Genomic DNA, 16,262 nt, shown 5'->3' on the forward strand with positions numbered 1-16,262 from the left:
CACAGCCTCGGCCCGTCCAACCAATGACTGAGTTCACAGCCGAGGCCTGTCCAACCAATGACTGAGCTGAAAGCCTAGGCCCGTCCAACCAATGACTGAGTTCACAGCCGAGGCCTGTCCCACCAATGACTGAGTTCACAGCCGAGGCCTGTCCAACCAATGACTGAGCTCAAAGCCTAGGCCCGTCCAACCAATGACTGAGTTCACAGCCGAGGCCTGTCCCACCAATACCTGAGTTCACAGTTTGGGCCTGTCTCACCAATACCTGAGTTCACAGTTTGGGCCTGTCTCACCAATGACTGAGTTCACAGCCGAGGCCTGTCCCACCAATCACTGAGTTCACAGCCGAGGCCTGTCCAACCAATGACTGAGCTCACAGCTTAAGAGACACACACCACCCAGGCCCCACCCAGCCTTGACATAGGTCAGAGCATAAGAAAAAAATAATCAACCAGGCCTTAAAGATTTCCTTCAGAATTTAAGACATGTTTCTCTAACCCAGAAATCCTGTCTGGTGGATATAAGCCTTTGACCCACAGACTTCATTTTGTGGTGAAAATGTAGAAGTATTTAGAAAGAGAAAAAGAGGGAAGAGGCTTCCTTTGCTTCACCTGCTCCTCCTGCTCTATTAAATCAGAGCCAACCAACAATAACAGGACTGTCACAGGGACCACGCTCATTAGCACCCAATGCATCCGTGATCCTTACACAGCAGTGAGTGAATCCACATGGGAGAACTCAGCAACACCACGGCTGGCCTGAAGCCATCAGCAGTCAGCCTCTTAAAATGACGCTAAATAGCTTGTTCACTTTCTGGGTTTTTTCAAAATACCATTTCAGGTTTATTTTACGCTTTCAGTTGGCCCAATGTTTTTTCGTGTGCACTGAAGGATAACTCTTTTCAGTGGAGGACTAGTGGCTCTATCCTGCTTTATTTTCAGACTGAATTAAAATAAAATGACAGGGATTCAGAGATGATCATAAAAATGTAATCACTTCATAATTTCATCATTTATTCTATTAGACATTTGTGTGAAATCTGGTCATAATTGGTGTATGAATTCTTGAGTTATGACCAAAAACATCTCTTGCGACGTCATAGCGACCTTGGCCTTTGACCACCAAATTCTAATCTGTTCTAAATGGCTGTTTGTGCCAAATTTGAAGAGATTTCCTCAAGGCGTGGATAGATGGATGGATCTAACATACAGTGCAGACCATAAGTATCTGGACAGTGGTACAATTTATGTTCTTTTGGCTATGTACTCCTGCACATTGTACTTGAAATGAAACAATTAATAATGAGGTTAAAGTGCAGACTGTCACCTTTTTATACATTCATACAAAACCCTCATTTTTGGGTAAAAAATGCAATTGGACATTTTGGCAAGTATGTCAGCCTGTAGTCCTACAAGTTTCCCAGTCATTTCCCAGATAAAGGGATTAATTAGGACATGCATCATAAGCAAGATGTCTCAGGCAGATCTCATCAGGATGAAACCGGAGGATGCAATCTGGATGAATCCACTCCCATGTTTCGTGAGCTCACAGCCACAATGCCCACAGTAACATGCAAGGATGAGGGGGCCAGAAAAAATACACTTCTTCTGATCTTTCGCACACACACTGACCATTGCCATTTATCATACTCTTCACATGCAAGTATGTTCTCTGCAGTGGTCTGACAGGTACAAAGCCTCTCAAAATGAAATCAGTGCCTGAGACCATGGGTCACAGCATGAAGATCTGAAATCAAGTTATGAAAGATAACAACATAATCTGTGAACCTGCGTAAATCTCCACTAAGAATGAGCCTTTGCATATGTACACTGTGTACTGTTCGCCTAAGAGCAGCTCCAGTTCGTCCGCACTTTTGCCCGACAGCCTGTTTTTTGTCTTCTCGGGACCGTGCTCATCAACAGTCTCACGGTGTGCCTGCTCTATACATTTACTTCTGCTGAAGCCAGCTATCTGGTAACCAAGGCAACCAGAGGACGGTCTGACTTGATCTGCTCGACGGAAACACACAGCTCTACCCGGGGTCACTGCTGCCCTGGTTTCTGCAATAAATTCTTCTCAAGCTCCCATAACCTCTCCCATTCCATCCTAGTCACATTTGGAAAAGGACGAGCCTCACTCAAAGTGAGGTTTTATCAGTCATCGCTACCATTGTCAAATGAAGGAAATAATACAGATGGTTCACAATCCATGAGATACAGCGAGCTATTTAAGCACCAAAAAACTGCATGTGTAAATCACAGTTTGTTCTCATCAAACTGTCCTACCTACAGTACACCATATAAAATGAACATCTGCATCAATCAATAATCACCAAAATTATGGGCGGATGCAAACCTAAATTGCACCACTGAAATTAGTGATCAGTATTTTCTTCTATTCGGTTTACACTGTTTTTGCAAAGCTCATAAGGATACGTCCAATCTTATTCTAAAAATAGTGTCAGGAATTACACAACATAACATACCAACTATTAACTAACAACATAACAACTGCCCAGAGAAAGCACCCAAGCTGTGTGAGCCTCTACAGGGTAATGAATGTATAAAAGCATGAAAACATGAATTGCCTGTTTGAGAATATGATCTCTCCTCAGGCAAGCCCACACCTCTTTCAGTATACCTGCATTTCAGCTAAATTTCTGGCTGCCACTGTACATATAAACCCGCTGCAACCATACACATAAACATATGCACAAACATACACACACTTCTCTAACTCCAAGGCAAGTTATCATAATCAGATCCAAAAAATGACAACCCAGCAGGGTCTCGAAATAGAAAACAAAAAAGAATGTTAACCCTCTGAGACCAACCCGGTTGCAGGTGGGTGATAAGCAAGCTCCTAATCAAGCTTCAAAAATCTGGAACATAGACTGAAATAAAGGGCGACCTGTCGCGTAGTGGTTAAGGTAAATGACTGGGACACGTAAGGTCAGAGGTTCTAATCCCAGTGTTTCCACAATAAGATCCACACAGCCGTTGGGCCCGTAAGGCCCCCAACCCTGCATTGCTCCAGGGGAGGATTGTCTCCTGTTTAGTCTAATCAACTGTATGTCGCTCTGGATAAGAGCATCTGCCAAATGCCATTAATGTAATGTAAAAACATGTTTTAGGTTCCAGATTTTAGCTTCTCAAACTCAGTAATTCTGCTTTGTGAAATACTCCCAGAACCAGGGGAATCACAGCAAAATGCTACATTTAGCAGCAAAACATAAACCAAATGCTCTTTGACATACAGATGGGACAAACCGTCACCTGCCAGTAGCTTTTGTTCATTGTTAAGATTCATACTTTGTGATGTGAGTGTTGTATGACATGTTCTTAATAGAATGTATTATTGTATAACAGAATTTTTGTTTTGTTTTAATGGAATTAGCATTCATCCACTGAAACAATTTCAACTTGCAATTTCTTAATATTTATGCATACCATCAGACTAATGAGCTAATTAGTCCTTTGTACTGTGCATTTTCTTTTAGTATTGCGTTTCATTTTGAACCCACTCATACCAAGACAGACTTGTCCCATAGACCATGACCAGTAATATAATCTGACTTTTTGATAAACTCATTCAGTCATTCAGAATGAGTTTATCAAATTTCGATTTCATGTCCATTTAAAATGAGTTGTAAATGCATATTTCAATTAAAAATATTTTCAGGGATTAAATTAATGACTGGGTTAGCCAGTGGGTTAACACAGTATTTTTAATAACTGTGTACCAAATGATGTTTTGACATTTTGTATGATCCCTGCTGTACCTCTGGACCTCAAGAAGAGCAGAAGAACGAGGTGAAGGAAATTATTTGTGCATGAGGAAACTATTCAGTTATCGAATCTGAAAAATGTTCAAAATTAAGCTACGTACATGTAGAAATATTTCAGGCTAACAAAAAGCTTGGCTGATTCTTGTGTTTGCTACTGGCAAGGTTAGGTGGTGTCTGGAAAAATGGCACCTTCACAGGAAATTATAAAGAGTTAAAGGCCTGGTTGTGCATATTCTCTTGAATGCAAACAACACAAAAGACAATGCATACCTGTTTTCAAGAGAGCCTAACTTTAGATGTTAGTTTGGGGGGGGTAAATTCAGACAGGGGGCACAGGGGTGGGGGGCATCTATTTATATTTTTTGTTTTAATTACAATTCTCTGCTATTCTAAGCTCCTTAAAACATGTTTCAACACCATGTGGCACATTTAGATTTAATATTCAAATGTCTAATAGGACTGTAGGACTGTAGGGCTACCCTCACACCTCAGTAAGGAGATTCCGGCTCTGTGTCACTGAGCCAATAGTGCTCAACAACCAGCATCTCAAACTCTGTAGCATATGAGCACATCTTCAATTGGATTCAGATCAGGTGACTGACTTGGCCAGTCAAGAATATTCCAGTTTTTGGCTTTGAAAAACTCATTTGTTGCTTTAACAGTGTGTTTGTGAACATTGCCTTATTGTGGAATTGAGTTTGGAAGCATTTGCTCGAACTTGAGCAGTTGATACAGTTCAGAATTAATTTTGCTGCTGCTATCAGCAGATACTGTATATGAAGACAAGTGAGCCAGCCCAGTACCTGTGACAACCATACATGCCCATAACACACCCACCACCAGGTGGTATGCTTTGGATCTTGGACAGTTTTTTGGCCACCACACTTTGCTCCTGGCATCACTCTGATGCATGTCATCCTTGGTCTCTCCTGTCCCTGAGTCCAGAACACTGCATACTCTTTTAGGTACTTCTTAGCAAACTGTAACCTGGCAATCCTATTTTTGCAGCCAACTAGCGGTTTGCATCTTGCAGTGTAGCCTGCCACACTGTGGTCACTGTAAGATGCAGTGGGATAGTCACTGACACATCCACGCCTGAAGTGTTTGTGATCTGTCCGACAGGTGTTTGGCAGGTTTTCTTCATTATGGCAAGAATTCTTTGGTCATCAAATGTTCTACAAGGTGCTATGTGATTAGTGAGCTCACCAGTGCTGTTTATTTTTTATAATGTTCCAAACATTGTTTTTGGTTAGCCTAAGGTTTAGCCTTTATAAAAAAATTATATTTTCTTTTTTTCTCAGCCTCATAATGTTTTATTGACTTTCACCAGTCCAACTCTGGTCCAGGCCAATAGCAGACTTAAAAGGCAATCAAAAGATTACAATCAAGATTCAATGCTGACAGCTCTCTTATATGCGTTCTCTTAAAGACATGTGTCCCAAATGGGGAGCTATGTATAAACAATTTTACATGTTGAAACCAAAATGTATAAAAAATACCATGTGAAAAAAGCTGTGAATCTATACTTTTACAAAATTATAAATATGTGTGGAGTACAGAGCCAAATCAATGTTTTTGTCCCAAACATTATGTAGGCATTGCATCTGTTCTCACATATGGATACATGGATTCAATATCAGTCTAGTGCTCTCTCCACTCGACAGCCACTGTTAAACAAACTTATGACAGAGAAGCCCATAGCAACCTGTTGTCCAGGCGAAAAGAGATAACATAAGTTTGAATGATGGAGAAGAATGTGCCTATGTTGCATGTAATCTCAGAACCCTGAAATAAAAACATTGATAAAAGATTTTGAATGCTTGAGATGCCAACATTTTTTATAATATCCAGTATGTTTCCTGCAAGGTTGTCAAGAGCGGTTTGAAAAACTCCCAAAGAGTGGTTTGTTTCCAATTTCTATCCATCAATTTTCAGAGACTTTACACAGAAATGTCAGAAACCTAGAGCAGTTAACTCACTTTAACATCCGTTTTAAAACTAACATCAGTAACACGGTCCAAAATGAATAGGCAAATTGCACACCCAGGATTTACACGCAGGCACTTCTTTTTACAGTATTTCAGTTAGGTGGTAAAGCAAGTGCCCCAGAAACCTCTCAGTGCCCATAAACGTCTCCCAGGTCTGCGCTAGAGTCGGACAAGCAGGCGAAGCGGCCTTTTGTGCTGGCAGTCCCTTGGGTCAGCGGCGGGAGGGAGCGAAGCCACGGGTGAAATTGACGATGCGGGGAAAAGGGGAGGGGAACCCTGGAACAGAACGGAACCAAACCGCTAACTGCTGCTGCCGTGCGCTGTGCGCTCTCCCTCTCTGAAGAGACAGTGCCGCGGAGGAAGCCGTGAGTTGTGTCAGATATCGCGTTCATCTTCCGTTCGAGTGCCAGGCGGATATCGAGCATCACACAGGTGTGTAATGCCAGGAGACGTATTTGCATACACATCTATGACTCACCGGAGCTGTTTAAGTGGCCCAGAACGTTCTACGCAGACCCTGCAGCACAATGAAACCAGTCAAATGGCATTCTGCTCGGGTTCTTAAGTGACAGCAGGTACTCGATTCACACCGTGTATCTGTCACATGCATCACACAGAATTCACAAAGCACAGACATACTAGAAAAATTGCAACAGGGCTTTCATTTCAACTCTAATCAAATTAGCTCCTGGTCTTCCAAAGTTCATAGCTCCCCAAGTGTCACACCCTTCATACAGGAAGCACTTTCTACCTCTGTCAGTGAAACCCTTCTGACACATCCCTCTCTCCTTCTCTCCTCTCTGTGGAACCCTCACATCTCTCCCTCCCTCCTTTCTGCAGAGCACTTTCACTCCTCCCTCTCTCCTGTTGAACCATCCCTCTCTCCTTCTCTCCTTCCCCCTCTCCTCTGTGGAACCCTTTCCACACTCCCTCGGTTTTTCTCTTCCTCTCCTCTCCTCTTCGCTTCAAGCGAACCGAGGTGCAAAAAGAATTCCAGAAAGACCTGAGCGACAGACAGACAGACCTACACTAGAGGGAACGGGCGAGCACATCCCTACCTTCTTTCACTCCGTCAAACAGAATCAAAGGAGAGCGCGACAGTCGCAGCCTGTCAGTGCTCCAGGAAGGCTTATGAAGCACTGACACCCGCGCCCTTTTCAACGTGAATGTGCAGCAGAAACCACGCGCAACTCAACCCTGCATTTACAGTGATTCCAGTGCTTCACCCGGACTACCTCCCTGTCCTGTCATCTCATCCTAGCAGCACCTGGTCTGTAATCAAGAACAAACTCACACTTCCATCCCCACAGAACTTTCTCTTTTTTTCTCTCACTCCCTCCTTTTTGTGTATAAATACAGTAATAAAATGTCACATTATTTACAGAGGAAAGTAATTTTGGAAATGAATGGGCAAATCCAATAAATATATAAATATATATTTTATATTTTTTATATAAAAAATTGGTTCATAACCAAGGGACAAAGGAATCAAAGGAGTATTTGAGGCTTAGCCTGTATACAATAAGCAAGGAAGATGACATGAAGGGCTGAAGATTAAAGGTTGTCCGAAAACTAGAAATTAAAGAAAGGATCCTCTGAGAACCTGCTGTTCTGACCTTCAGAACTTAATGACTGTGTCATGTACATATGAAAAAGAGTTACAAACTGCTACAATTAATATTTTATCTGAGGTCAATGTATAGTTTCCAATATAATAACAACATTGCTTTAATGAACTATTTTCCACACTAGTGGTGCAAAGGAAGACTGGTTGATTCAGTCACTTTTGAGACAACCAGGCAGATTTGAGGTGTTATGACATTCAAGTGCACATAATAGAAGCATGTATTAACGCATCACAGTTTTCTCTTTCTTTAATATGAATTCAGTTTATGTGAAGTAAAGATGCTCAATCATATGTACACTTAATATTAACGGAAGTTTTAATTGTGTAGTCAGACGAGTAAAACGTTTTTGGAATGACTCAATTATGTTTCAAATCAAGTACCAAATCTGAATAAGATCGACACCAGTTGACTGGCTAATTAAAAGTAAGTAATTTACCGATTAAACTGGTTTACCTGTACATTGTTATTACAGTTTTATGACCTGATATTTAAAGCTCTAGACCAAACAATTACTTTGCAACTGTAACAGGTAATACTTATACTAATACGTATTTCAGATTTTGATAATTGTTCCAGTTGTAATGCTAATGCTAATGCTAATGTGGGCTAGAGGTTTAAACTGGAACGTATAACTCCAGCTAAGTACACTGCAGTTGATGAATTACATTTTCACTCACAAATGAATTACTCATGAAGCTTTAAGAGTTCAAAGAAAATATTTAATTTAATCATCACCAACTGAAAGTGATCAAAAACACATTTTCAAGTAATCAAAGCTTGTTAAGGAGAAATATCAAAACAATGTTAGCAGTGGAATATAAAACATGAATATCTTGATATTTGTTTTGTCAATTAAATTCTACAATCACTACATGGGTAGAATAAAAAAAAAGTGTTTAAATGTTGATGATGTTCTTGTTTCTCTTTTGCCAGAAATGTACTAATTTGCAACATATTAATATTCAACTCAAGCTAAAAACAAATAATTTGTTTGATTCATAATGTACTATGGTACATCATGTTTATACTACTTTATGTCAATACAATTACATGCAGATTTCTTTCTAAAGCAAAATCCCACCTGAAAGTCATAAAAGCTATTTAATAGTGTACAATGTATTACATTCTGAAAAAGCCCCAGTTCTGTGTTATATAAAAATGTATACATTTCTTTTCATTCAAAAATATTTTGGTTTTGAACAAAAAAAGGTCAACATGACAAATTCACACCCAGCAAATTAATTCACACAATTTCAAAGCTATCACATTAGTATCTATTTTTTCAAACTGAGACTTGTGAATTGCATAGTCTTAAAGTTGTTACAATAAGAAAGCATTTATTAAATATATTAAATTGGATACAGTTTTATCAGCCTTTTTCATGGCTTTACATTACATTTAATTGTATAAATACACTCAGGGACCACTTTATTAAGCATTTATTAGACTTATTTTTCTTGTGCTGCTGTAGGCCATCCACTTCATGGTTTGATGCGTTGTGTGTTCAGAAACACTCTTCTGCATACCACTGTAGCAATGAATGATTATTTCATTTACTGTCGCCTTCCTGACAGCTTGAACCAGACTGGCCCTTCTCCTCTGACCTCTCTCATTAACGTTTTTGCCCACAGAACTGCTGCTCACTGGATTTTTTTTTTTTTGCACCATTCTCTGCAAACTCCAGAGAATTTTGCATGTGAAAATCCCAGGATATCAGCAGTTTCTGAGATACTCGATCCACCCTGTCTGGCACCAATAATTATTCCATGTTCAAAGTCACTGAGATCACACATTTCTTCCCCATCCTGATGTTTGATCTGACCAACAACTGAACCTCTTGACCATGCCTGCATGCTGCCACATGTCTAATGTACAGGTCTACTGGTGTACAGGTCTACCTAATAAAGTGGTCACTGAGTGTATGTTAATCTACTAAATCTAAACCGCAGTAGTACAGGATTCATTCAAATTAATCTGTCAGTTGCACAAATTCCCAAATACAACTGACTTTTCCTCGTGAGACAGAAAATGGCACACTGTGATGTGGTTTCCTAACATTCACAGGAAAGTCAACAAACTACAGTCTTCTGCCTACTTTCACCTCTCTACCCCATATTCTCCAACCTATATCATTCAGAGTTAAATCCACTCGTCTGTGCTCAGACGCATCCCCCAGGGCAATCTCGTTCTCCAAGATCTAAAGAGGACACTGGAACCCTGACAAATTTCTAAACCCACAAGAACTCAAGAGAGTTCTCTGAAGTCTAGACTTAGACTTTAGTCTAAATGCACAGGAACTCAGATCTCTGAAGTTAAATGCACAGGAACTCAGAAATCTCTGAAGCTAATTGCACAGGAACTCAGATCTCGGAAGCTAAATACACAGGAACTCAGATCTCTAAAGCTAAATACACAGGAACTCAGATCTCGGAAGCACACAAACTCAGATCTCTGAAGTCTAAATGCACAGGAACTCAGATCTCTGAAGTTAAATGCACGGGAACTCAGAGATCTCTGAAGCTAAATGGACAGGAACTTAGATCTCTGAGGCACAGGAACTCAGATCTCTGAAGCTAAATACACAGGAACTCAGATCTCTGAAGTCTAAATGCACAGGAACTCAGAGCAATCTCTGGAGGCATAGAAACGCAGAGAGAGGCCCATACCAATGAAACAGCTCATAGGGGCACACTGACACACAACTGCTACGCCTTCCAGGCAGCAGTATACCAGAAGGGGAAGGTGATCTGATAATAGCAACAAAGCAATATCCTTAGCGCTCATTTGAAAAATGCTGAACAAATTGCATTCCATAATGGACAATGGTTATATAGCACAGGACATCTCATTTTCCATAACAGACAAGTCATTTTCCATAACAGACAAGATAATTTAATTTGATTTTGGTCACAATTTCAACAAAATAACACTGTTAACGCAATGAATGGGAAACAATGCATTTTAGTTGCCATAAAATTATGATTCTCAAACTGATATTGATGAACCAAAAACCACAAACAAACTTAGGATCATATGACATACATATATTGGTTATGTTTTACAAGCAAAATATGTAGTGCAGTACTACATTTAAAATGTTATATTCCATGCACTTTCAATCTACTCTAGTTCCTCCCAAAGGCTGAAATCACTCCTCTGAGCATGTTTTACTTTACAAAAGCAATGGAAAGTAAAACAGGTTGCATTCAACAATTATGTCAATTTCACAGCACTCACCACACATGTGAACATTACGAATTTAGTGCCTAGCTAAGCAAAGTGTGTACATCCACCTAAGTGCCTGCTTTTATAATCATTTAGGAAATTTGAACAATGGACTATTTCACATATTCTAATAAACAAACCTGAATGCGCAAAATACAGCCAGCACATACGTGGGCCAAATCACTTAAAAAACGCATACATCTTGCAATTTAGTTTAACAAAACAAATAGCTTAACAACGGCTGCATTTAGAGTATGATTCTCAAATTTTCTGTTCCATTTCTCCTTTTATTTTTATCCATTTAATCTTCACCAGTCTTTGTTTTTCTGGAATGCATATGCATATCCTCAGTGTCACTTTATTAGGTATTTATTAGACTTCTTTTTTTATCTATCTATCTACTGCTGTAGCCTATCAACTTTGAGTTATGACACGTTGTGTGTTCAGAGATGCTCTTCTGCATACCACTGTTGTAATGTGTGGTTATTTGCGTTACCATCACCTTCCTGTCAGCTTTAACCAGTCTGGCCCTTCTCCTCAGACATCTCTCATCTAACAATGTGTTTCTGTCTGCAGAACTGTTGCTCACTGGTTTTGTTTTGGGGTTTTTTGCACCATTCCATGGTCAAAGTCACAAAGATAAAAAATCTCCCCCATTCTGATGGTTGATGTGAACATTAACTGAAGCTCCCGACCCGTATCTACAATTGTATGCATTGCACTGCTGCCACACAATTGGCTGATTAGATAATCGCATTAATATGTACATGTAATAAAGTCAAAATAGTTCCTAATAAAGTGCTTGGTGAGTGTACAAAATTCCTTAATTATTTTTTTAATGTATTATTCACCAAGGTAGGTAGCTTATGTGGGTAATGTGGGTTGGTTGGATGGGAAGCGTGGGTGAGTGGGTAAATGTGAGCCTCTATGTATGTTGTACAGTATGCGTTTGTCTTCAGTCTATGTACTTTACTGTACGTGTAGGATTCATCTCAAGGGGCTATCCTTCAATACATTTCAATAATTTCATTTTTAGTAGCAGCTGTGTATTTAGTGGTAAGTCTGCACCAGAATGTGACAGAGTATTATTTAAATTGGTTGAATAGTCTGCTCCCCTCTTCTTAAGCTCATACATCATAACAAAATCTCAAAATCCTCTATGTCCATCTGACTACATATTTACAAATAAGTACACCAATTCAGTTTAATCTGAAAGCTGCTTGTTCACAACTGTACACGTTCAAGATAGCAAGATCTTTTCCACAAAATGTATTAGCTATTAATGATTCATGTCTTTTTACCCCCGGTTAAAGTCAAGATACAGCCACCATGTTGCAAAACCTTGATGCGACTGAATCACCAGTCCCATCTCAACCTTTTTTTAATATATATATACTGGAGGAAAAATCTGTTCAACTTTGAAATGAATAATGAAGTTGTCAATGTGCTTCTAATGACAAGCTTCTCTGTGTTCTATGCGTTTTTTTGGATTAAATTGTAATGTCTGAAACAGTGCTCATGCACCCTATCCCTGCACCTGATTCTCATGGGGCCCTCTACTAGAACATACAGTTATTACCATTCTTAGAACTCTGCAGTGCATATTTATATATTTGACTTTTATGATACAGACAAACTCAACAAACAAACAAAAATTGTGATCATCTTATTACAAATTATTTGTTTTCCAGCAAACTTTACTGGAAGCTGGACAATTCAAATGTGTTCATAAAAGCACACAGAGACAATACAGAGCCTCATAAGGTCTGGACTAGAAAATATTCAATTATGCTGGCATACTATTCAGAAGCATCATTCAGTAATGCTGAATTAACATTAACATTTTTGTAAAGCAGTGTCCATAAATACATAAATACAATCCAAAAAAAGCACTTCCAAAAAGTATTTTTAAATTGTTTTACTATGGTGCCTTATTAGAATTCTTCAAGCATTTTGTAAATAAAACAAACAAAAAAACACATATTATAACTAACATGCTTACAAAATTAGCTTACTACGTTACAATTGTACCACCAAACACTATGAAAATTTAAATTCATAAAATGTAAGAGTTGCGTATGTAACAGCAATTATGCAATTAAATTATTATGTGATTAAAAATGGATGAATTGAATGTGTATGTGTATATGACATTCAGTGGACACATAAAGGTTGAAACAACCAATTCAATCATTTTCATAGAATGATTGAAAAAATATTTGAACATGAATCTGGCACTTTTGTCAACACAAAACACCACCTTTTTCATTTTCTGCCATCTGAATCAATTTTATGGGCTTCATTTTTGCAGCCATGCATGCATATGGAAAGGCAGTCTGCTTGTCTCTTTATAGTGAGAAACAATAAACCCTCAGCAAAGAATCAATCGGGGCTCGGAATTATACGTAAATATTACAATTTCTACTTTATGAATAACCAAGCTTCACATCTGCATAGGCAGTGGTACAAAATCCAAAAACATATGATCACAATGTTGACTTTGCTTGTATTACTGACGTAATACATTTAGTCACCTGCACAATAACTTGTTGATTTCAATCCATATTTATGCACAGGTTTCTCTTTACAAATTAATTTTACTTTTAAAAATATTATAATACCAAATTGCATTTCTTTATTTGTCTCAATCAAATTAATTCAATATTATTTTTAATTGGACTTATAAGTTAAACAGTAATGCAGTAGATTTGTACTGTTCCAAAAGGTGATCATTAAAACAATTGTTGCTGTGTGGGCTACCTTAATATTTCCCCCGAGCCCAATTCATCTCCTATAACATTTTCAGCAGGGCCTACAGTGCACCAACAGCTTGATACTTCAAAGCAAAACTTACACTGTTTAAAGAGACTACTTCCACTGATCTAAGCATCATCTTCATCTTTTAATATTGAAAACCCACTCTTTGAAAATATATCTTGCCTTGTCTCAGTGATATTGTTTTTTGTCTATTTTATTTTTACTATATAAAATGTATAGGCTATTTAAAAGAAATAAATAATCCAATCACTGCAATTAAAAAGTTGAAAGAAAATTCATAATAATGCTAATATGTGCCATCGGATAAATACTGCGTGCGTCTCTTCATATAATCGCAAAACCGTTCTCTCATTAGTATTCTGGTCTGCCTCGCACGCGTGTGCATTGTATGTAAAACTGTGTAAAAAATAAAATATACAAAAGTAATACAATACATTACTAAAATAACAAAGAGCAATGTATATTATTTAAAGAAAACGCTATCGTGAGCGATCTCATGCAGTGCACATTCCGGGTTATACTGGAACTCTACGTTCTCAGAATGTGCAGCTCTACAGCAGACCGTGGCCATGTCAGGACTTACGGTGCTACTATAGACTAGGGCTGCGCCATGCCTCTTGAACACTGGGCTCTGGCCATTTTACAAGCATTACACACGCGCTGTACAATCTACAGTGTGGGCCCTCAAGCGAGTAATCAGGTTTTACATCAAACAAAGCATGAGGATTTTCCACAGTTACCCATTTTCGAGATTCGTAAATGCCACTGGGCGATTTATACCTCGCTTTAGATTTTTTAGTTATGAATAGACCTTTACAGTAAAATAGGCCCATTTTTCAATATGCTCAAATCACTCGAATTACAACACGTATTTTACACAGCAGTAACAGTTTCCACAAATACTTTGTTATATTATTGACATTATAGCCTAATAGTAGGACCATTCCAGGTTATAATCTAATCTGTGCTCCCAAAGGGAATAAACATATGTAGAACAGGCCACATAGCTCATGTCACGTGTAGTATTCACCGTGAGGTCACAAGGCGAATTCAGCCATTCGTACCATTCCTGGTTGTATTTTTATCAAGTACAGGCCAGAGTATCGTCTAAAACAATACATACACCCACGAGTATTATAAAATGCACAAATTCCATATATTCCAACGCAAATCCTATTTGAATTCAGTAAACTGTACGTAAAAACAAAAGGTGTGCTATTAGAATAAATAAAGCAAAAACATTATTATGCATATTCCAAGTTAAATTAATGTATCAAGTATTTAGTTGTCCCAAAACACACATTATAATATGGAGATAAATAGATAGATAGATGTACTAAAGTCTGAAAAAATAAGGCTAAAAACACGATATAGTACCCCATAAACAGAATATTTTAAATCTTAACTAGTGACAATAAAAAAAAAATTTTTTTTACTTTGATAAAAGTGTACTGTACTTAAAACTTTACATTTAAATGACATTTAAATTGATTTCAGTCGGATGAATGAATATGTACGATGACAAAACATGATATAATAATACTGCACGTGAAAATAAGTATCACTAATCATAGTTGGCAACCAAAATGAAATGTTCAGTCGATATGACCAAAAATTAAAGGCCGTTTTTACAATTTTTCATTACAAACTGCAGAATGAAAAAACATTGTGGCAACACAGCTAAAGCTATAGAAGGCGTTCAAACAGGAAGTAATTTGTTGGGGTTGTTTTGCCACTGTTTGAAGCAAGGAATTACTGGTTACTTTTTAAGACAATTAATTCAACTATCCACTGTAAACTCATAGAAATTAGTCATTTTCAACCACGCACCATAAAGAACAATCTGGAAAACCAAGTACCAACATTTTAGAGTTACATAATAACACGATTATCAACACAACAGAAACGTGTTCAACAAAGCCCTGCATCGCGTGTGGGACATTATGGAGTGGTAAGTTAAATTCCACAACTAGGCAAGATACAAAATACAATTTAGCCATTTAATTACCTTAATTTTTTGGGAACAGAGTAGTCTACCTCAATCACCTTCCCGTGTAATTCAACTTTTCCTGTGAGGGGAGAGAACAAATATGCGATAACACTGTCAAAGTGTAATACATATCCCAAATGTTACTGTGAAAGGGGAACCGCCTGTTCAGTATGGTCTACAGTAGGCTACGTATTTCATTATTTGTAGGCAAGTTTCCTTTAAACTGCCGAATAGACATTGATGTTTATAAGTCAACTTGGAATATAGAAAGCTAAAACACTTTTTAAATTAAAAACAAATAACTAGCCTACTGGACTGGGTAGCAAAGCCAATAGTACCTACAACGTTTGGTACCATCTTACAGGAACGATTATACGAAATTTCTGTAAATGACAATCTAGAAATTCGGCGCCAAAGAGCCTGACGAGTTCATATAAAAAACTCACAATGAGGGCCGGGTAGCCATGCCCTCCACTCCCACAAACCACTAAGTTGGGGGAAAGGCATTTTATGGGGGAAAACAATGTGAGATGTAAAAGGTAAGGCTTCCCTAGGAGAGACTACTTATCTTGCAGACTAATTTCCATGCCTGTTGATAACGTCGGACTCACTGCGTACATCTGCGTACGAGGGGCTAAAACGCAATTTCTCTTTTCGGAACGAATGTGCAGAACTGGCCTGGCGCACTCGAAATTGGAGTCTCACCTCGTCCCCCCAGCTACCTGTTTATTAGCTCTTTCCTCCGGACCCCGATCACCTACCTACAGGACACCTCGTAAAAAGCTACTTGAGCATCATAGGAACAAGGATTTGAACCGTTCTTTGCCGTTAGTTTCGTGTGGTCTTTTCAATAAAATCAAAACAAA

The 16,262-nt window shown here is 38.5% G+C and overlaps 1 protein-coding gene across 1 annotated transcript in view; it reads right to left on the reverse strand.

The window, feature by feature from the left end:
* igf2bp2a (insulin-like growth factor 2 mRNA binding protein 2a) overlaps nt 1–16,262 on the reverse strand; it is a 68,021-nt gene that overhangs the window by 51,028 nt on the left and 731 nt on the right. Inside the window, exon 2 of the mRNA XM_061234503.1 lies at nt 15,415–15,475. Within this exon, the coding sequence (XP_061090487.1) occupies nt 15,415–15,475 (61 nt within the window). The remainder of the gene's footprint in view (nt 1–15,414; nt 15,476–16,262) is intronic.

This window comes from Conger conger, chromosome 3, assembly GCF_963514075.1.
Source record: "Conger conger chromosome 3, fConCon1.1, whole genome shotgun sequence".
Lineage (NCBI taxonomy): Eukaryota > Metazoa > Chordata > Actinopteri > Anguilliformes > Congridae > Conger > Conger conger.